The sequence below is a fragment of the Tiliqua scincoides genome, chromosome 4 (genome assembly GCF_035046505.1).
Source record: "Tiliqua scincoides isolate rTilSci1 chromosome 4, rTilSci1.hap2, whole genome shotgun sequence".
NCBI lineage: Eukaryota > Metazoa > Chordata > Lepidosauria > Squamata > Scincidae > Tiliqua > Tiliqua scincoides.
Genome location: NC_089824.1, coordinates 104,767,347 through 104,791,375, shown reverse-complemented (window position 1 = coordinate 104,791,375; position 24,029 = coordinate 104,767,347). Strand labels below are relative to the sequence as shown.

The 24,029-nt window shown below is 42.0% G+C and overlaps 1 protein-coding gene and 1 pseudogene across 1 annotated transcript; both read right to left on the bottom strand.

Annotated features, from left to right (window-relative positions):
* Positions 1-5,770: 5,770 nt before the first annotated feature.
* Positions 5,771-8,204, bottom strand: LOC136648385 (protocadherin alpha-8-like; annotated as a pseudogene).
* A 9,047-nt stretch (positions 8,205-17,251) lies between these two features.
* LOC136648384 (protocadherin alpha-3-like) lies at positions 17,252-22,079 on the bottom strand. Its single transcript, XM_066624493.1, has 2 exons — positions 19,734-22,079; positions 17,252-17,308 (listed from the first exon to the last, which is right to left on the bottom strand). Exons 1-2 carry the CDS (start codon positions 22,077-22,079, stop codon positions 17,252-17,254), a joined length of 2,403 nt encoding a protein of 800 aa, XP_066480590.1.
* Positions 22,080-24,029: the final 1,950 nt, after the last annotated feature.

The window sequence follows — 24,029 nt, the reverse complement described above, 5'->3', positions numbered from 1 at the left end:
TTCCCAGGCTGTGTGAAGCAGAATCAGCTGCAGCAGCCATCTCTTTACACAATCCACCTTCCAAGCAAGCATGGCAAACTGAAACACAAAACCCGGCTGTGTCTTGTCTTTTGTATATATCCTGTTCCTTGAAAAGCAGAATCTAGGAAGCTCATCCAAATATGTGTCTGTGGAATCGGCTGAATCAATTTAAATGATGTTGCATCTGGTATCTGATATCCTCATTGTGGAACTGACAGGTAAGATTTTCTGGCACATTTGAGGGAGGAGCTCAGAATGGTCTGTCATCCTTAACTATTTTCTTAGGGAACAGTGACCCCTAGTGACTGAATTTTGAAAAGCGGAACCAGACTATTACATTTATATTTTTACATACAGTTGATTTTATACACTTTTCCTTTTGAGGAAAGTCCTTAGCTTCCATTTTTCTTTGCTTTGGTCCTTTATTTATTTAGCTATTTGAATAGTTTCCATTAACTTCGCTTCATTGTGGAATCTTCAGTTAATTGCTCTATGTCCTTCATGCCAGTTAGATACTGTCATTGTTTTCATTCTTCAACTGGATGTTTCCAATTTCCATAAACACTTTCAGAAAGCAAAAAATTATTGGATACCTTCCTCAATTCAAGTCCATTCTGCTTCTTCAGAAGATGCACACAGTGTTGAAAGAGCCCATGTCCTTTTCCAACCTTTATTCTGGTGGAAGATAATTTTCAAGAATGTTGAAAAGTTGTCATCTTTCCATTCCTCAGATCAAATGCTAAGAATAGGAGCAGTACGCAAGGAAACAGTTAATCACAGGACAGCGATCAATTATAAATCTGTGGTTATTTTTGTCATCTCACATACCTGGTATTCTTTACCCAGCCTCCCTTTGCATGTGATCTAGTGTTACTTTCTGATGTTCACAAGTAAAAATGAGTTGTACATAAAGGCTCCATCTTATCAACTCATTGCGGGAAGGAGTGGCTACTTTGTCTTCTCTGTGTTGTCTCTTTCCACTTTCTCGCAGGAAAAAAGAGACTAATTTTTTAACCCATCTCTGCCCAGCCTACAGGTGTACACATGTGACCCCTGTTGCGTATATGCAACGTTGGGCAGAAATTGCTTCATTGAAATGTGGTTGACTGGTTTCAGTGGATTTCACACTGGAGGTATTATTGAGGTATATAAGAGTGAAGAGCTTGTGCCAAAGAACTGTAGCATGATATTAAGAGATAGCAATGTGCGTGGTAGGTATAAAATAGCATGTCCTTTTTATGACCCCCTTGACCAGTTTCTATGCATTTGTCAGGATATAATTGTGGGCCATGTTTATGGCTTGAATATACAACAAGATTCAAGGTTCAACAAGGAAGAGACAAAGATTCCCAGGAGCAAACAGCTTCATTAGATCCCCAAGTTATTCCTTAGAATTTTTAATAGGATCACAATCGGTTCAATGTGTCAGTCTAATTCCAATAGAACAGGTGAAAGCAATCAGACTTACTCCAACAGAGCATGAGCAGAGGGACTGCTATCCCTTAAAACAGTGGTTCCCAAACTTTTTTGACTGGTGGCTGCTTTGACCTACTGGGCCATTGGCTGCAGCTCCCCATCTGGGCTACAATCCTATACATTGTATAGGGTGGTGGGTTTTTCGTGAGGATTCCACTGCTCCCCTGGTTGGTTTCTGCAGCTCCCTGGGGAGCCATGGCTCACAGTTTGGGAACCACTGCCTTAAAAGATTCATTCCTGGTCTGTGATGATGGCAGAGAAGAATGCAAAGTTGAGAGTTCGCTGGTGGCCTGAAGTATAAAGGAGAAAGTGATTTCAGGGAAGTTTTTCCTTCCAGGGGAAGAGGAGGAATTGGGTGCTTGTGTATCCCTTCCCCTCACCTTTCCACCAAGCCTGAGGCTCTATTAAAGGCATGCTGCACGATATGTAAAGGTAAAGTTGGGGGCTTATCCTTTGTGACAGGCTGAGCAATGGAGGCCCCTTTCCCCCAACCTCCACAGGACCCAGTGCACACAAAATCAAACTTAGAGTGAATAAACTGCCACACTAGAAAATATCTCTGAGGTAAGGAAAAAAGTATAGATATACAGTCTGCTTCTACTCCCAGGTAGCCTGGACACCCCACCCCCCATTTAAAAACACTCCCATGTTTCAGAAATTGCTATCACCTTATCACTACCTGCCATATCTGGGAGAATATTACCACACTCTGTTAAGGTTTCAGCTTCTTTTGTTTTCTAAATAAGTTAAGAATCAGGTTCCACTGCAAGCAGGAATCTCCACTGTGGTAAATGTAATGAGGCATTAAATGATCTGTTATGGAACAATCTTGTTTGGGATGGTTCAGTCCTACTGCATGGAGCTCTTTTTCTGTTCTAGTTCTGGGCATAGAGGCAAGTGACAAGGCAGGTTGCTAGTTGACTGCATTCCTGTGGACTGTTCTCAATAACGAGCTATTGCAAACAAGCCTCTGCTGAGTGCTGACCTGAGCGGCAGAACCTACTGGGGCAAAGGTGACCCCATGAATACCCTACCCCACAGCCACAGGCCAAGAGAGAACATTATATCCATGGAAAGCACATCCAGGCCATGCACAGCTTGAATTGAGGCACAAATTGTGCTACCACCACTGCCACCATCACCCAAAAAGCCACAGTTGCAGCAATCCAGCCCCCCACCCCATCGACTCACTCCTTCCACACATGGTCCCTTTACACAAAACAGGAAGAACAGGACATGCTGGGAGCGCTCACAGTACGTTCTGCACTTCAAGTTGTTTAAAAAGACCACATAAAAAAAGAAGTAAGGTAGGAAGCCAGATTGCTGTCTTTGAATCTTCTTCTTGCTCATTTTTAGCAGGGGGAAGCATATCGAAGTTGCTCAGTCTGCAGCAGGATGGAGAAAGGCAGCAGGAGACTCAGGGTGCCTTTCAACCTGAGTCTAATAATGCAACTCACCATTCAATGCAAGTAGCATCATCTGATTCATCCACATCACATTGTAAATTATCTAGACAAAGGTTCAAACTAGATATGTCTGCAGATGTGTGCTTTTGACTCAATTTTATTTTTTTTTGGTGGTCTTTTTAAACATGGGGTTTGTGTAGAATAGATCAAAATTGGAGGAATAAGGAGCACCTTATAATATAAAAAAAAGTTCCCACAGAAAACAAATAGATGGATTCCTCTCATGTCAGCCATGTGCTCCTGGCTCCTAGCATGCCAAACAATCCAAGTGGGCCATTTGACACAGGCAGGACATTGAAAATCAACTTCTATGCACATAATTATTTATCCTTGTCATTTTGTGATGAGAATGTAAATAAATATGTTCAAAACAACCAGTACATCACAATGTGAAATCTATGTCATGAAATACTTCTTTTTGATCAGCAAATTTCCTATGAATTTCATAAAAATGACATATTCATGAATTAAAATGTAATGGTCCTGGCCCAAAAGCACAAGCATGCAGGAGCTAAGGTTGTGGATATATAGCCCTGGTTTTAAAATGCTAGAATCCTGCCATTTGGTGGGGAAAGTGAATGAGGTAAACTTATGGCCCAATCCTATGGATCACTTTATTTGTTTATATTTATACAGGTATTTATATACGGCCTTTCTTTGGTCGTCAGATTTCTCCTCAGACTTTAATTCAAGGCGGTTTACATAGGCAGGCTGTTCTAAACCTTACAATTGAATAGTTCTAGTCTTTCATAGAACTCCTCATTCCAGCTGGATTCCTTCCCGGTCTGGCCTCTCTCTGGCCCTTCCCCTCCCACGCTCCACTTGACGGCAACTCCTCTCTGCCACCGAGGGTCAGCTCATCAGTATATCAGCATGTCGTCAGTTCTCGGGTACTTCCAGTTGTTTTGAACTGGCAGCCTCAGATCTTCAGGCATACAAGGCAGCAGCTCTTATGGCAGATCTGTTGCCTTAAGTCACTTTGCAATAGCAGCTCTTGTCACGCCATTGTGGTGGGCTATGGTGCAGTCAGCGGAGACATTCAGCTGAGACATTCTGTGCATGCGCCAGAGCCACCTGGATGCTCTGCCGGTACACGTAAAGTAGCAGAGGGAGCAGTTTGTGGGCACTTCACAGAAGGATTGAGGGAGTGGCCCAAACAGGGGGCAGTCCACGGGTGGGAGGGGATTTTCTCGGTGGCACTCATGCATGCCAGATCCTATTTTACTTTCCCATCTCAGATCCTTCCTCTCCTCAGACTTATGCTAGCAAAATAGCTGACGTGTCTGAGAAGACACATTAGCAACCAGGCAGCTTCCTGGGAGGTAAGTAAAATGTACTTTTACTTATCTCTCATTGGCTGTCTGACAGACTCCCCAACCAAAGGATGCAGAGCATGCTCCATTGGTTGGCACTGCGTGCTATGGACTGGCGAGGGAAAGGATTGGTCTATCCATCCCTCCCAAACAGCCAATTAGTAGGGTTCCAGCTTCTGAAATTTTAAGGATTCCAGCTTCTGGAAGTGTAAGAATATACATCCCAAGGCTTGTATGGAAAGCTCTTACTGTATAAGATCATCGATTTTCAACACTTGATTTTTAAAAAGTAAACATCGAACCTTTTATGTATAGAGATAGAAGGAAAAGCACTTAAGAAAATCCGGTCTACTGTTCATTAAAATGTCAACCTCCTTCTGACTTCTAGTGTTTGATCAGCGAGTCCAAAAGCTGATAAGCACAAGGCACATATTTATTAAATTAAACATTTAACATTTAAATAATTACTATGAAGACTACTTGTATTTAAGGTTTGCAGATCTGTAATCTGGATACATACTATACAATTATCACTTTTCACTCAAGAACAAAACAACCCGATTTTCAACATATTCATGTCACAATTTCCTAGAAACTGGGGTAGTTCACAAAGCACCAGTTTCCTATGTTATTTCCAGGAAAACTACACCAGTTGGTTTCCCCATTCTGCTGCACTTGCTCCCAGTGTAGAAGGGATTGTCACTCCTGAATCGGCCTTTTCAGCCACACTAGACGCTGTTCCAGAACCACCATTCAGAGCGCGATACCATAGTCTTTCGAGACTGAAGGTTGCCAACAACCCAAATGAGCAGGGAGGCTACATGCATTGACATGTCTGGTGCAGCTGCCAAAAGTGCAAACATTTTGGCAGCAAATATATTTCTGTATGTTTTTAAGTCATCAGATCTGCAATATCCCACCATTTTGACTACTCAGTTGACTACACTGATGTAATGTTTTCACAAAATAACATGACAATGCCATTATTTTTATGGAATCATAACTTAAAACATGCTGAAACATGGAGTCTGATTAAGGGTGCAATCCTAACCAACTTTCCAGGTAAGGGCAATGCAACTCTGAGGTAAGGGAACAAACATTGCCTTACCTTGAGGAGGGCCTCCGTGACTGCCCCCCAACTGCAGGATGCAGCACATGCCCCACTGGCACAGCTATGCCAGTGCTGGAAAATTGGTTAGGATTGCACCCTAAATTCCATTGATGAATCTATGATTGTACAAAATATAGTTGCTCTTTGTCATGCAGAAACTCTCACATCAAATTACAGATGGAATGGGATTGGTGATCCAATTCCCCATAAACATGCAATCCTTTTCTAGCTTACACTGCCCGCCAATAAATCTATTTTGTTTTCAGATCTGTACGTACTGACTGATTTGTCATTATTCTTCTATAATAAAGATTAACACATCTGGACTAATCCTAAATTGACAGAATAGAGATATGGTGCTGAAATAAGTAGAAAGAAATGTGTCATTTCAAGGATTCTAAGAATTTCATGTGACTCACCTCTCCTGATGAGTTTGGGATCAGCTCCTTTCCATTCCTGACCTCTCCATTCTCGGCAAAGATGGGAATGTTAGGGCTGAAAACCATGAGGTCATTTTTGGCATTGGCCTCACCACTTACTCCTGCCAGGATATGGCTATGACGATTTGAATACGACCAGCTACCCACTTCACTGGCACATACCAACGTAGCTGTACCTGGACCATACATAACTGCCTCCTTCGCCTGGTTCTTACATCGCAGGGCCACATATAATATGATCGCAAGGAGGAATAAGCTAGAAACTGAACAAATTGCGATGATCAGGTAGACATTGACATTGTCCACCAGGGGTTTTGGGCCCCCTCCTGTCCTAGAAAGGTGGCTGTCAGTTTTAATGGCCTGGGTCTTTGCCACCAGTGACACACTTAGCGTGGCGGTAGATGAGAGTGCTGGCTTGCCATGGTCCTTCACTAAAACCAGCAGCCTTTGACTGTTACTGCCCTCTGCCTCATCCAGGGCACGAGTAGTGCTAATCTCACCACTGTAAAGTCCTACTCTCCAAGGGCCGCTGTTTCCATCATGCAGCTCATAGCGCAGCCATGCGTTGTAGCCTGAGTCGGCATCTAAGGCATGGATCTTGCCCACCATATGTCCAGCTCCCAGGGGGACCACCAAAATAGTGGCAGCATCATCAGCTAGTGCAGATACTACAGGTGCATTGTCATTTTCATCCACCACAAAGACTTGCACTGTCACATTGCCACACAGGGAGGGCAGCCCAGCATCCCTTGCACTCACTTGGAACTCCAGCAGCTTCAGCTCCTCATAGTCCAAGGGCTGCAAGGCATAGAGCTTCCCACTCTCCGAGTGCACCGAGATATAGCTTGACAGTGGCCAAAGTTTCTCATCCAGCCAGTAGGTAATAAGGCCATTCTCAGCCACATCTGGGTCTGAGGCAGACACAGTGAAGATGTGAGCACCTGGGGGGTTGTTCTCCTTCACAAAGACTGTGTAGGAAGGCTGTGCAAAAGTGGGAGTGTTGTCATTTACATCACTGATTGGTACCAGTAGACTGCTGGTAGCAGACAGTTGTGGCTCTCCTTGATCTTGGGCCATCACTATCAACCTGTACTCAGACAACAACTCTCGATCCACAGGCTCAGCCAAAGTCAGTGAGTAGTAATTCTTGAACGTGGACACCAGTTTGAAGGGTAGCCCGTGAGGCCACAGGAAACAACTCACTTGCCCATTGGCTCCAGAGTCCCCATCTGAGACACTAATGAGGGCCACCACTGTTCCTGGTGGGGAGTCCTCTGGCACAGGCACAGACAGAGAAGTCACTGACACTTCTGGAACGTTGTCATTCATATCTAACACCTCAATGAGAACTTTACAATGCCCAGACAAAGGTGGGCTGCCTTTATCTTCCGCAACAATTTGAAGTTCATATACATTAATATCTTCAAAATCCACTTTTTCAATAACTCTGACTTCCCCAGTATAGGAATTTACACTAAAAATCTTGGTGAAAACACGAGGTACATTATTACTAAAAAAATAGGAGATTTCTTTATTAATTCCTTCATCTGTGACTGAATGTCATCTGTGACTGAATGTCTGTGGCATTCAGTTTAATAACTAACGTTCCATTGGCTGCATTTTCTCGCAACTTCACTCTGTAAAGTGAATGGTTAAAAGCAGGAGAATTGTCATTTGCATCCAACACATTGATCACCAGCTGGACGGTGCCGGTGAGCTTCAACTTCCCCCCATCAGTGGCTGTGAGTACAAGATGATGCACAGGATTCTCCTCTCTATCCAGTGGATTTTTTAGAATAAGCACTGGAGATTTATTCTGCTCCTCATCACTTCCTGAATCAAGAATGAAATGGTCATTCAGACTGAGTTTGTAGGTAAGCAGGGCATTGGCACCTGTATCTGCATCAGAGGCACCTGCCAGTGGGAAAAGAGAACCTGGGAGTCTTGATTCTGGAATGGCTAAATTTTGTTCATTTACTGAAAAAATGGGAGCATTATCATTTATGTCCTTGATCTCCACCTCCACGTGGAAGACCCTGAGAGGTTTATCCACAATCACTTCCAGATGAACAGAGCACACCGGGTTCTTGCTGCAAAGCTCCTCCCTGTCTATCCGAGAATTAACAAATAAAATCCCATTCTGCACATTTACCTCAAAATAATCCTTGCGTCCTTTGGACACCATCCGGAACAGACGAGGTACCAGCTCACTCACTTCCAGCCCCAGATCCTGGGCTACGCGGCCCACAAATGTGCCATGCTGGGATTCCTCAGGCACAGAATAATGAAGCTGGCCGGTCCCCACCTCCCAGGCTGCGTGGAGAAGAGCCAGCTGCAGCAGCCGCCTTGCCACAGAATCCCATTGCCAGGCATCCATTGCAAACGCAGGCAGAAAGCCCAGCTGTGTCTTTTCTTTATGGAAAATCCCTTTCCACAGAGGAGTGAAGAGAAGAATCCAAGAAATTCATCCAAGGTAGTGGACATGAAATCATCTGAATCTGCTCCAGTGATGTTGCATCTGTCTTGTGATATTCCTCTTGCTGTAGATCTGACAGGCAGGGTTTTCAGTCACTTTGAGGGAGGAGCTCTGAATTTTCTCTGTCCTCCAATATTTCCTTAGCCAACAGTGACCCCTTGTGACTGAAATTTGAAATGAGCAGCCAACTATTACATTCTCCGCTTTGATCAACTGTTTCCAATACTGTATTGTTTTTCCATCGTTTCAAATTATTATTTCTAAAATATTTAAAGTGATACGCATAGATTGCAAAATGACACAAGCTTGACTGTAGGTTTATAATCCAATAGACATAATACAAAAGAAAAAAAGGAATGGGAGGGGAATAGCCAATTCAGGTACCTACATCTTCAAATTCCATAATGACCAGATGGAAGGTATTTTGTTTTGTTGTCTGAACATCCTACATGAATTCACTTTAGATTCTTATTGAAGACAATCCTAACAAAGATAGAGTAACTTCACTCATTATGATTTCTAAGGTGATCACCTAAGATTATTTAGGTAAACTATTACTTAAATAAACTCTTAAATTAACACCTAATTATTTTAAAAGATTATTTAAGTAAGTGAAATCTAACACATGAATTTCACCCACTCATTTGCCAATACTAATCAAGCACATAGGAAACCAGAATTAGTTGTGTATCCCTGATAAGTATACATTTGCAGGCAAATTTGGAGTTGTTGACATAACATGTGAAAGCACCTGAAATTGTTCTGTTTGTTCTATATTGATCATGGAAAAGCCATATACTGTCATGATTCCTCTTCTGAACTGTATTTAGCCTTTGGTTCATTCTCTCCTTGGTGTCCCCAGTCAGCCAACCAGCTCAAATTTTGCAGTTGTCCAATCTATGATGTTGGGCCACCTAAATTATTTGTATATACTGTGGATAAGGCAGGCCACAGGTTCTGCATCTGTGGATTTGTCAAACCGCAGTTGCCGACCCCATAACTAGAGGGCCTCAGAGGACCTCTGGACACAACAGTAAGTGCCTTCCAGTTACCTCTGGGAGATCTTCTGAGGTGCGGGAAAGCCATGTCTCCAAGGGCCTCAGAAGACCTGCAAGAGTCTTCTGAAACACACTTCTAGTTTTTCCAACACGTGCTCTCCATGGATTTGATTATCAGCAAAATTTGATATACGCTTGGGGTGTCCTGGAATGGATCATCACAGATATCAGGGCCCACTGTAATGTTTGTTTACTGCTTTTCTGTCCCATTCAAGGTATAATCAAGACAACTTACCCAAGAAAACATATACATTTACAACAAATAACATGACAATATATACTTCTAATTAACTAGAAACACAGCAGCAACCAAAGCAGAGCAATCATAAAAGTACAGGAAAAGAGCATACTTATGAACGAAAGCCCAAACAAACAGAAAAGTCTTTACTAATCTTATAAAGAGCCAACTGGACCTCAGAGGTAATGTCCCCTTACCTTGAGGTCCCCTCCAGCCTGTTCAATTCACACTTAGAATGCAGTGCGGTTCCACTGGCCCCGCTGCATTGGCACAGGTTAGAACTGGGTTGCCTATCCTGAACCGGACAAACAGGGAAACATCTCTGTGGTCACCTCCTGTAACAACTAATTGCCCCCTACTGCAGTGTTTCTTAAAAAGTGGGTCAGGATCCACTAGGTGGCTCACGAGCCAATTTCAGGCAGGTCCCCAGTCATTTCAATGTTTTATTTTTAATATTAGACTTGATGCTACTGTGGCACGTGACGGCATTTGGGGAAATGTTATAGATCTATACTTTTAACAGGCTACTATGTATATGCTTTTAACAATGATAGTCAATTAAGACTTACTCCTGGGTAAGTGTGGGTAGGATTGCAGCCCAGGATTGTTTAAAATTTCCCTGCTTGATGACATCACTTCCGGCGGGTCCTGACAGATTCTCATTCTACAAAGTGGGTCCCAGTGCTAAAGGTATGAGAACCACTGCCCTACAGTGTTCTGCTTGGCTCTGCTGTTCCATGGTTTGAAACAGAGTGGGAGAGTAGGGCACAGCACAGAAGCTGGGAAAAGCTCCTCCAGGTATCTCCCACTTTCCTTTTCCCATCCTGCTATGCTGTGCTACTTCAGAACAGGCTGACGGAGGCAGGAGGAGAAAACTGGAAAGTAGCAATGGCCCAGCAGTAAGGGTTGCCACTGCTTCTGCCACTGTCTCCTCCTCTTTCTAGATTAAATAGTTATTTAAAGATTCAACCACAAGTTTTTCAAAAGCCAGCAAAAATGACTTTCAAGGCTTTCAATATATTATATGGGGTGAATAGGAAATAAGGTAAAGAGAGGAGATAGTCCTGCACAAGTCCAAAGTAAAGATTCTACAGGTGAGCAGCATAGGGGAATGACATCAGGAAGGTGAATGCCACATTTTTTAAAAACTCACTGCACTATATAAGGATATTTCAGGAGGAGGAAAAGGAAGAAGGACACCACTCTTCAGACCTACCTCCTAATACAAGTAGTACCTGGCCGACAGCTGCACAGTGTTTTGTTTTTCCTAACTATACCACTTTCAAGCATTTCCTGAGGACCTCTTGGTGTTTCTACCTCACCAAGATGTTGCTTGCATCTTTAACCCAGGGGTACAAGACATTAAAGAGAGCTACCATGTTCATAACTTAAGTCTGTCCTCTGGCATGATGCGATCTTAGGGTCAAACTAGACATGCATGCAAATATGTGCTTCTCAGCATTTAATTTTTTACCTTTTTAAAATAAAAAGCACAGAAAGGGTGATGCAAATGGCCTGAAACTAAAGGGAGGCTTCAGCCCATAGTAACTGCAATGGTTGCAAGACTGATTGCACTTCACCCCCCAAGTGATTTTTATAGTTTAAGTTTAAATCAAAAATATCTATTGGCCCCATACTATTTCTTTAAAAAAAAAAAAGAAATTAAAGTGTGCATATCAAGTTTGACTCTTAAACCGATTACTATCTCTCAACCAACTCCCCTTCCCATCTGCAAATTATGGGGATAAATTGACCCAACATACAGGTTTGTTGCAAGAATTACTGATGTAAAATGTGTGAAGTGCTTTCAACACTGTGAAATACTAAAAATTGAATGGAACTGTATTGAGAGGTTAACTATGTCACATCCATTGTAGGTATGGCTTGAAACTATGTTATTTCTTGGCAAAAGCAAAGGAAGGAAAGGGAAAAGAAAGGTGGAATAAAAGGAAATTTTATTCCATGTTGAGAAAAACTGACAAATATTATGAATATTTCAAAGATTATTACCTTCTGTGAGCTACTTAAAACATTAAATCCCAAAATGGATTTCATTAAGATTTCACTGGAAATTCCAGCTTACTCAAGTATAGGCAGTTCTCAGTTCATGCAGTCTTAATTTAACCATTTTCAAAATGGAGCAATTTGCAAATTAAAATAGGAAGTCTCAATTTATGCTGGCAGTTTTTGAAATAACACTGTCAATTAGCTGCTAATGAGCAAACCTATTAGATGCTGGCAGCTTTCTGTGGGGAGGAGAGTCTTCTCAAAAGCCAGTAGATAAAAAAATAGAGAAAGAAAATGTGTTCACATAACATAGAACTGCTGTTTATCACTTTCTCAGTTTCTTTACTGGCATCTTTATTTTCATACATTATTGCTTTCTCAGGGCCCAAACCTATGGAGAGTGCGCCAGCCCTAGCATCGGTGCTCTATCAGTATTGGTGGCATCGGCCCCATCATTGGTGCTCTGCTGGCCGACGCTGGGCTAGCACCAGTAGAGTACCGGAGCTCCGCTGCTCCGCGGTCATGCGGACCGCTGAGCAGCAGAGAGGTAGGTTTGGGTGTGGGCAGAGGTGGGGAGGAGGCATTCCGGGGTAAGGGGAGGAGGAGGAGGGAGGGTAGTGAGAGTGTGGGGAGGAGGTGTTCCGGAGGAAGGAGCAGGGCAGGAGGGACCTGAATCCAGAGCCTCTGTGTCGGGCTGGTTGCCCGACACAGGAGCTCTTCATTTTATGCCAACCTTCGGGTCGACATAGAATTGAGTTAACTCCATTGCGGGGCTACTTACTTTACCTGGGGGAAGGAGACAAAAGTCCCCTTCTCCCGACGAGGAGGCGGTGGCTACCTGGCACACACTGGATGTGGCAACAGCCAATTTCAGCACCGCTGCAGCCCCATACGCCCAGCAGCTCAGGATTGGGCTGCCCACCATCAACATTAATAGCCACTCCCAACCCCAATAGCCTCCCTCCTCAACACTTCCTCTATGCCATCTTAGGCAAGCGTAAGTCACAGTCATCAGCATTAGTGTTAAATGAGTTTTCCTCAATATATACAAGTTACATTGGTTCCTATGAGAAAAATGTTTTTCATTAATATATTTTTAATATATGCAAATGAATTAAGAGCTCCCTGTACATAAAGTTATACTATGAGAACCTAGTAGGGGAGAAGCAGGTAAGGAAATATATAAAACTGAATAAGATTTTGGAACTGAATATTATAGTCCAAAATTTTATGAAGGGAAAATTTAATTCTAAAGCTCATGAATTAATTTTCATATTATTTAAACCATTTGGAGATTCCTGATATATGGATAGAAGCAAAAATTATGTTAATTTCTCTATTAGATAAAGACTGGGGGGAAACGTAATAATTTAGGCAGATATCCCTTCTAAATCTTGATCATAACATTTTGACAAGTAAAATAGCATGAACATCAGCTTACAAGATTATATTCATAGGGACCAGTTAGGTTTTCTGAATGCAGATAACTTACTGAAAATATTACAAAAGTGATTAATGGAAATAATTCACCTTGTATATCCAAAATCATTTTGGATATTATATTCTACATTATATTCTGTCAGTACGGAGAAGGCATCTGACAAAATAGAGTGCCCTTTAATTCAAGAAGTAATGAAGGCATTAGAATTTGGTCTTAATATGAATGAAAATTGAATTGATTTTCTGCAGACTTTCTGCAAAATAACTGAACAGGCAACACTCAAAATTTTATAGACTGGCAGCGCACTTCTATGCATGCCTACTCAAAAATCTCATTGAATTCACTAGAACTTACTCCCAGGAAAATACATTTACAACTGCAATCTAATTGTCTGAAAGTAAACACCATTGAACTCAATGGGACTGTCTTCTGAGTAAACATGAAGAGGATTGTATTGTTAGATGTAAAACAGTATAAACCTATGCATGTCCACTGCAAGGTTAGCCCCATTATATTCAATGGGACTTACACCCAGGGAAGTGTGTATAGGATTACAGCCTAAGACAAGGTTCCTCCTCCTGCCCCCACCTTTTTTCCCTGTCTGCACCACCGCACTGCTGGCTAGGGAGGGATTCGAACCTCCAACCTTGTGTTCCATAGTCCAGCACTCTCTCCATTAGGCTATAGGAAAGCCTATTGTTAAAGTGTTCAGAACTAATATACAGTATAAGGTCTTGAGCCCAGCTGGTGGCTATCAGTGCCTCAAGTATTAGTTCCAAACACTTTGAGCCTAAGAACTCTTATGGCTCAGTAGCTAAAGTGCTGGTCTGTGGGTTCAAATCCCTATGAGGAATAAATTTATTTATTTATTTATTTTTTAGGTGGGGAGGTGCTCCATGGCTGCAAAATATAAAGGTTGGTTGCCAGTTGCCAAAAGCAGGGCCAGTTGAGGCTGCAAAACTCCTCAAAGTTCAGTCCTAGGCAGGCTCTTTTTTGACCTTTTTTTTTTTTTTTTAAGTCCCAGGTAGGACTTAACCCTCAGCCTCCAGCAGGGGGCTCACTCCAGGAGCTTAACTGTGGGTTCTAGTACATTATAACTCTTAGAAATGTGTTATTTACAGCTACCTTTAATCTAAGTTATGTCATTTTTCTTGCTATATTACTCTCATATGCCACTTTAATCATTACATTATTAACTTGCAAATACTGTCAAAGCCTGCAATCCTATATAGACTTACTTCGGAGTGAACATGCTTAGGATTATCCTGAAAACCAGTTTGCCAATTTTTTGTTGTAATTCATTAAACCTTAAAAATAATCTTTCACTATAGTGGGTGGGGGAGGGTGGTTCAGGTCTGGGAGGGGTGTAGGGATAGCAGCAGTTCAGATCCTATCCCCCATCCTGGGCCTAAAAGGGCCCTACAAAGGGCTATTCAGTTCTTTGCCTGTGATTTAGCTGGTGTGGATCTGAGTAGACCCACAGGAGCTGCTGGGGGACAAGGGAACAAATGTTCCCTTACCTTGAGGTAACCAACAGCTGCCTCCCTGCCCACAGGATACAGAAGTGGCCATTTTGATGTGGCACAGGCAGTCCAGTAGGAATGGACTGCCCAAGTTTTAAATTTCTTGTCTTGTATCCTCATCAATACATAGCCCAACAGCTTCTGGTTTCATTGCATTAACTGTCTATGCAGAGAGACTTTCCAATTTTGTTAAAAACCACTATAGTTTCTCAAGGCATGTGTCCAGTTTCATAAAAAATGATGACATCACCAGCACATAGGAGCTCATTTATGCTCTGTTTGTTGTGGTCCAGTATAGTCCTTTAACATTATCAACTTTCTGTATTGCTAAGCTAAGCCATGGCTTCTATTCATACATTTAATAACAGAAGAGATATTCAACAGCCCTGTCAAACTTGTCTATTCAGTAGTAAATTTTTTAGCAATTTCCATTCACTACTGTTTTTGCCACAGAATGATCATACACTAGATCCATCCAAGAATTTTAAAAAATCTCCCAGTTCAAACATCCTCAATATAACTTTATAATGAAATACCACCTAATTTTATCAAATGCCTTTTCTGAAATATCTATGATGTTCATAAGACTTTTTAGCCAAAATCCTATACACCAGTGGTTCTCACACTTTTAGCAACAGGACCCACATTTTAGAATGAAAATCTGTCAGGACCCACTGGAAGTGATGTCATGACCAGAAGTGACATCATCAAACTGGAAAAGTTTTAACCCTACACTGCAATCCTACTCACACTTACCTAGGAGCAAGTCCCATTTACTATCATCACTAGCATATACATAGTAGCCTATTAAAAGTACAGATCTATAACATTTCCCCAAATGCAGTCACGTACCATGGAAGCATCCAGTCTAATATATTAAAAAATAAAAAATAGAAATGAACGGGGACCCACCTGAAATTGGCTCATGACTACGGGTGGGTCCCGACCCACCGTTTGAGAAACACTGATGTACACACTTACCTGATAGTACATGCCACAGAACACTGTCAGGTTTACTTCTGAGTAGACATGGGTGACAGCTTTTTAAAAATGCCATTCTACTGTATCAAAAGCCTTTGCAGCATCTAGAAACACCAGAATTATTTTCATATTATATGCTAATATGATTGAATTATATAGCCTTATGTGTTGTCTAATAGCATTCTACATGGAACACAGCATGTCCGTCATATATACTGAGAAGTAGTCTTTCACAGGCTGCAATCCTAACCTAACTTTCCTGAGAGTAAACCCCGTTGAACAAAATAGGACTTACTTCTGAGTAGACCTCATTAGGATTGTGCCCTGAACAAACTGAAGAACAGATGTCAATATAATTCACCTATAAAAAGCAAAGAGAGCTATATGACCCTGTGTGGTACCCTGGGTTTAGGATAGCTATCATTATCACCTTGAATCTAATATTTTACTTGCCAGTAAAGAGTCAATAATAACGCTACTCAATGATTCTTGCTACTCTAGAAGCCAAGATACATATAAGCAATTTCTAATACTCAGAAATCTACACTTATTCCATATTAATTAAATATATTGATTTTTAAATGTTCAATGCCATATTTCAGTGTCAGAATTTTCATTGTGGTTTCTGACCAGAATCCACTGGGAAGTAATGTACTAGGCTAATGTATTAACATGAGATAGCCCAGTTCAAATACTCCTACTGCAGTAAGACCTGCTGGGTACCCTTGGACCAATCAATCTCCCAGTCTCATCTCCCTCACAAGGAGGGAGTCCATTAATCCAGTCTCCCCTTCCTCAAGCTTTCATCCTTCTGCTACCCACACCAAACTCTCCCTTCATCAGGTGCTTTTATGCCTGAGGGCCCTATTGCCTTCCAGTGGCTGCAGCTGTGCAGCACACGCTGCAGGATGCCCAGGCCTTACCCTTAAAGGGGCCACTGCTGATATCACATCTACCTCTTTGCCAGATCTTCCTCGATTCCAATACAGCATGTAGATACTTTGTTTACAATGTTCAAAGTACTTCACATACACTCTCCAATTGTACCATTTGGGACAACTCTATATGGCAGGTCAGCATATTATCCCCATATTGAGTGTTTGTGCTAAGAGAGAACTACTTGGTTAAATTTGCCTTGTGAGTCCATTGTAGGAGTGAGATCTCAGTTGGGGACTTCCTGACCCTTGATCTCTTAGCCACTATTAATAGAGCAGTAGTAAAATATTTCTGCTAACATCATTTTAAAATCAATAAAACAAAAGCCAACTATGCCACATCAACTCTCAACACACAGCTTTCTTGCTTGCTTTTACTGGAGCCTCAGATAATTCTTTACACCCTGCAAAACCCCTTCCACATTATAACTATAAAATGATTAATACCACATAAATCCTATCACCTGCATGAGATGGAACCAAATTATAAAGCTGGTAAGGCTTCTTGAGACATACTGCATCCAAAAATAAAGCTATTACTGACAGATGCCCCAATTATACCACAATTCCACAACGCGTTGCTAATTGTGAGTAAGCTGCTTCCTGCATTACAAAGATGACCCACAACAATTTGGTGACTGAGCCAGAACTTTCAAATTCTCCTCCCACCTCTGCCCTGTGCAATGAATGAAATAGACAATATTCTGTCCTTGAAGGTACCTAGGGGAAGAGAATAACACTGCTGATGGAGTATTTCATGTGATGTCAGTTGACCAGAAAAACTTTCTTGACTTTCTCATGTGCCATTATCAACAAGTATATCTGCAGGAATGGGTAAGTTATGTTTTTCAATGATAAACAGAATTATCTGCTAATTATTGCAGATCAGTGTTTCTCAAACTTTGAGGGAGCTCCCTCAGTAAGTCTTTGTGGGGGAGGGGCTAGGGCAGCAACGCAATCCCCAGGATTGGGGGGCAAAGGGGGAATGCTTTCACTTACTTTATGTACCTTTGCACACTAATCTTTTGCATAAAGTATAGATCAACTTTAATTAGTCTGCAGAATCCTCTTCTGTCTTAACATGCAAACGTCCAGTGGAGTTCAATGCCATGCAACCTCCCAGAAACATATCTTTCCTCTTTTAAAATGTTTTAAATATCTAGTCAGGAGTGTTATCCTGTGTACCCCAAAAGTGTACACATCACTTATCCACACTGGATAGGATTTGCATATGGAGACGACAAAGTACAACTTGTATATGTACAACTTGTAATCCATGAAACCCAACATAGCCTACCAACACAATATATGAATTGTGGTCTGCTAAACAAAGTTTCAGGCAAGTGACAGAAACTGAAGATTTATCAAGCCACTGGTGGGCCAGCAGTATTAAAACTGCCTCGCCTTGCTGTGGTTTTCCCAATTTTCATATATACCCCTGTGCGCTACTTACAGTATAAAAAAGCTTCAATTAGTTTTCAATTAAAGCTTTTTTAATACTGCAAACAGCATCTGGTGACACACAGTCCAGATGGGAACCATGGCAGAGGATGATGGCTGTCTTGAAGTGCTTATTTCTGGTCATGACTGCTTAATGACATTACTTCCAGCAGGCATCATGAATGCTATTTGGCCCTCTGTATGAAATGAGTTTGACACCCCTGGTCTAAAGCAAAGCACTCTTCCAAAGATCCTACGGTGCTTGACATTTTGCAGTGAAAGCTTCTGAGCATGTGCGGAAACTCAATTCCCAATAGGAAATCTAGCAACTGAACTTTTATCCCTCCTGGCTCACTGACCAAGAGAATAAATGAGCTACAGTTCACAAAGTTCCCATAAGGAACAGAAGCTGAGTCTCACCAGAAGCTAAAACTGCAAACAGGATTACAGAATAAGCCTTTTGCTTTTGCTACCTTTCTCAACTCTTCTCGAATGCCATTTTCTCTCTCCCATCACCTCTTCCCCTTCTTACCCTGGGAAGAGCAAGAAAGAGGAAGAAAAGAAAGTGGCAGCAAGGTAAATGTAATGGTGGACAAGATCTGAACTTTTCTGTGTTCTGGAGAGCTCTTGGAGCGAGCCTAAGCTTTCTCTGAGAGTTCTCCAACAAACTTGGAAAGTACAAGTCCATTCCAAATTAAGATGGGCAGAATAATTAAAACCAAAGGAAAAAAAGTCTAGAACAGGAGGCCATTTGCAGCCCTCAGGATCCCCCAATCTGGCACACAAGGAGCCCCCAGTCTCCAATGAGCCTCTGGCCTGTTGGAGACTGTTGGAGCCCACACTGGCCCCAGACTGCCTGTTGTGACCACCAGACACAAGCTGTGGGCAGAGTTAGAGCAAGGCCTTTTATAGTCTCCATGTGTTTTCTGCTTTTCTCTGGGCATTAGTTTAATCCCCCCCCCCCATTGCCTCCATGTCTTCATGTGTTTCTGACTTGGTTTGTATGTTTTCACTGTGCAAGAGGTGTGTGGCCAAACAGTTCATAGTTCTCATTTGGTTCTAAGTGCCTGTATTACAGTTCTCATGTGTATTATAAATAAGCTCAGTAAAATTCATTAATTCATGTAAGTTCTGTCTCTGACATATTCATTTATGTAAAGTTATTCAAATTTATTCAAGTTTTTCCTTTCCCCCCAGCCCCCAACACAGTGTCAGAGAGATGAGGTGGCCCTGTGCCAAAATGTTTGCCTACCCCTGGTCTAGAAGAAAAGGAAGCTGGTAGATCATCCATGAATGACTGACAGAATGATCTGAATATCCTTCTTTCACAGAAGAGTGATTCTAACAAGCAACTATTAAAGCGTTATCTTATCAGGCCACAATGTCCCACTCGCATAGAACAATATTTGATGATTACAAATTGTGCCTAGATAATTATATAGCTTAATTGTAATTATATCAAGTGTCTGGTCAAGTTCATCACAAAGAGGAGCTATAAAAGAGAATGCACAATAATGTCCGTCCGTCCCCCATCCCGTCCCGTCCCCCCCAAAAAACATTTTATATTGTTTCACAAGGAAAACAAATTCCTGTACTAAGTCTTAAGTTGGGCATCCATTTTTTATAACATAGCACAACAGAAAAAATAAAAGAAAAACTCTTTCGTGGAACTTACATGCCCAGATGCAATGGAGGCCATATCCTTCCCATTTCAAACCTCTCCATTGTCCACAAAAACAGGAATATTTGCAAATCACAAAAACAAGCATGACAATCTGAAGAATCTTAAGAGTCCCATATGACTTACCTCACCAGCTGAATTTGGAACACGTTCTGTTGCATTTCCAACTTCCCCATTCACTGCAAAGACAGGAACATTGGGACTGAAAACCATGAGGTCACTCTTCGCACCAGCTTCCCCAGCTACACCTCCCAGGAGATGGCTGTGACGATTCGAATACGACCAGGTACCCACTTCACTGGCACACACTAGAGTGGTTGTGCCAGGACCGTACATCACTGCTTCCTTGGGTTGACATCGGCATTGTAGGGCCACATACACAACAATTGCGAGAAGGAACAGGCTGGACACTGAGCAGATAGCAACGATCAGATAAATGTTTGTGTTGTCTGCAAGTGACTTTGGGCTTCCTCCTGTCCGAGAAAGATGGGCATCAGTGTGACTAGACTGAGCATTTACCACCAGCGACACAGTCAGTGTAGCTGTGGTTGATAACATTGGCTTGCCATGATCCTTCACCAACACTAGCACACTGTGGCTGACACCGTCACCTTCTGCCGCATCCAAGGCACGTGTGGTACTGATCTCCCCACTGTATAATCCCACCTGCCAAGGGCCACTTGTTGCCTCATGTAGCTCATAGTGAAGCCATGCATTATAACCAGAATCGGAATCTAGTGCATGGATCTTGCCCACCATCTGCCCAGCCACCACAGGGACTACCAGCAAGATGGGAGACTCCTTTGGCCCAGATACTCTTGGGGAGTTGTCATTCTCATCCACCACAAAGACTTGCACCATCACATTGCTGCTCAAGGAGGGCAGCCCAGCATCCTTGGCACTCACTTGGAATTCCAGTAGCTTCAGTTCCTCATAATCCAAAGGCTGCAAAGCATAAACCTTTCCACTTTCCGAGTGCACTGAGATATAGCTTGACAATGGCCAGAGCTTCTCATCCATCCCATAGCTGATCAAGGCATTCTCAGCCATGTCTGGGTCTGATGCAAGTACTGTGAATATGTGAGCCCCTGGTGGGTTATTCTCTTTCACAAAGACTGTGTAGGTGGGCTGCGCAAAAGTGGGCGCATTGTCATTCACATCACCAATGGACACTACGAAGCTGCTGCTGGATGACAGTGATGGAACGCCTTGGTCTTCAGCTCTCACCACCAGCTTATATTCAGCCACTTGCTCCCGGTCCAGAGGTGCATCTAGCACCACTGAGTAGTAATTCTTGAAGGTAGACACCAGCTTGAAGGGGAGCCCAGGAGGCTGTAGCGAGCATCTCAGTTGTCCATTGGTGCCAGAATCCCCATCCAACACACTGATCAGGGCCACCACTGTCTCAAGAGGAGAATCCTCTGGCACTGACTCTAACAGGGATGTCACTGACACCTCTGGGATGTTATCATTCATGTCCATTATTTCTATTATGACATTGCAGTGGCCAAGCAGAGGAGGGTTTCCTTTGTCTTTTGCCTCAATTTCAAAATCATACAGACTAATGTCTTCATAATCCACTTTTCCTTTTACCCTGATCTCACCTGTTTCAGCACCTATGCTAAATGTATTTTTTACACTGGAAGAAACATGCTTGCTGAATGAGTAGGAGATTTCCTTATTGATTCCCTCATCTGAATCTGCTGCATGGAGCTGAATAACCAACATTCCATCCTCTGCGTTTTCTAATAACTTCACTCTATACACAGACTGATTGAATACAGGTGTATTATCATTTGCATCCATCACAGTGATCTCCAGGTTGACTGTGCCTGTGAGTGCTGGCTGACCCCCATCAGTAGCTGTTAGCACAAGATGATGTACAGGGATTTCCTCTCTGTCCAGAGGTTTCTTTGACACAAGCACTAACGATTTACTGTGCTTGTCATTCATTTTCTCTTCAACAGCAAAATATTCAGTGGAACTGAGTTTGTATTTCAACTGAGCATTAACACCAACATCGGCATCAGAGGCTCCCTCTACAGGGAAACGGGCACCTGGCTGGGTGGTCTCTGCAACAGACAAAATCTCCTCACTTGCAGAGAAAACAGGGGCATTATCATTTACGTCTGTGATCTCTACTTCCACATGGAAGAGCCTTAAGGGCTTATCCAGGACCACCTCCAGATGAATGGTGCACATGGGGCTCTGAGAACACAGCTCCTCCCTGTCTATCCTTGAATTCACAAACAAGATCCCATTCTGCACATTTACCTCTAAATAATCCCTGTAGTCCTTAGAAACCATCCGGAACATCCGAGGCACCAGCTCTCCTACCTCCAGCTCCAGATCCTGGGCGATGCGGCCAACAAAGGTGCCATGCTGGGATTCCTCTTGCACAGAATAATGGAGCTGGCCGCTCCCCATCTCCCAGGCTGTGTGGAGCAGAATCAGCTGAAACAGCAGCTGCATCATCACCTGGAAATCCCCTTGGAGGACAGGCACGACAATTGCAAGTACAGTACTCTTGTTCTGCTGTAAATTATCTTGTTATAATTGAGCAAATGATGAGTGATCTGGACAGAAAAGAGCCTTTTTTCACATCCAGGATCAGAGGTTTCAGATGTAGTCAGTGGCAGGCAGAATTTTGATCCAGTCAAAAGGAGGAGCTCAGTCCTCCAGAAAATGTCTTGTTAGTCAATGGCTCCCCCATGTGTTACATGAAAGCATTTTCTTCTAAGCAGTAGACTAGATTTATTCTTCTGGTCAATCCAAACTTAAATGTATGTTTTCTCACAAACTAAGTACTTTTGGAACTCTAGGATGCTTCAGGTGCACAAAATAGTAAGGAAAAGGCATTCTGCTAAGTAATTATTAAAAATACAAAGTTGTATTTCTTAAAGATACAGACAACTATTTTCTAATAATCCTTTTTCTATTTACATAGTTTATAGAGCCTTCAGTATGACATATTCAGAACAGAAATTCACACATGTCTCTTATTTTTCTAGTCATCAACTTTTCAAGACAAAATGTTAAAAGTTTCCTGATATCTCTCCTTGGGAGACATGTTTTGATATGTGCATGATGGTAACATATCTTTTTGGAGGACATTTTCACTCTGAACTTTTTTACACTTGGGACATAATGAATCAATAAGTGTGACTGAGTTCTTCAATGCTGCATTTCACCTGTGTGAAGAACCTCCATTAGCCATTTTCACAGGAATATTTTTAAAAATAAAAAGGCAAAATAAGGTGGATGTTTTAATAACCTTATGTATTGCAATAGTATGTTAATTCCTTAAAAGTCTGAATGTCATGCTGATAAGGAAAGAAATACTTTTGAATTTGGTACCCATGTTGTATATTGAATTAACAGGACTTACTTCTATTGAATTGGAAATGCAGTGTACAAAGATATACACAAAGGGTCATTTATAATCATTTTAACATAAATATTTCCAACTGGGCTATTCTAGATATCAATTTTTCTGGTTCTATTATTGAAAGCCAGTGAGCTATAGGGATCAGAGTGTTGAGCTGACCATGACAACACTTCAAGCTCCACTTCCAAAGGTGCCATTTTGAAAGTTGTAGCATGTAGAAAAGACTATCCAGAATGGAAACACACCTAATAAAGCAACTTTATGAATGCTCCTAAATATCCAGCAGTCTAAATTTTTTTCCCAACACCATGAATAAGTAATGAATGCAGTTTGAAAGAACACATCATGTTGAGAATCTACTCAACAGGCTGCACGTGAGAAATCTATCAATAGTGACAGAATTCTCAGAAAATGTATTTTTAAGTCAAGGTGAGCATGACTACAGGCAGACTGCACTTGAAGATGTGTAAGTTTTTAAAAGATGATTATTAGAACTTACACATCTTTGAGTGTGTAACATACAGAAGGGGCAGCCAATGGTTGGCAACCTTCAGTCTTGAAAGACTATGGTATAAGCCTACAGCACCTGGTATTCCCAGGTGGTCTCCCATCCAAATACTAACCAGGCCTGACCCTGCTTAGCTTCTGAGATCAGACAAGATAACACATCTGCAGGGTAACAGTTGCTGCTTAGGCAATAGCCAAAAGCTTAATGAAAGAGTCACATACAATAAACTTCAGATGTTTGAGAGCCGCAAGAGAGATGCTTGAGTGCCATGATATTTAAGAAGCATTTACATTATTATATATATTTATTCACCATAAACATTAAACTTACGTTTTATTCCAGTGGACTCTCAGTTTATACCTAGTAAACAATCTTAAAACTTGAAAAATTCTTATTTACCTTTTTACATTAATTGTGATGCAAAATGGAGCTCAGTCAACATATTTCAGAGAGCTGCACATTATATGTCAAAGAGCATCATGTAGCTCACAAGCCATGGTTTGACCACCCCTGATATATAGCTTTC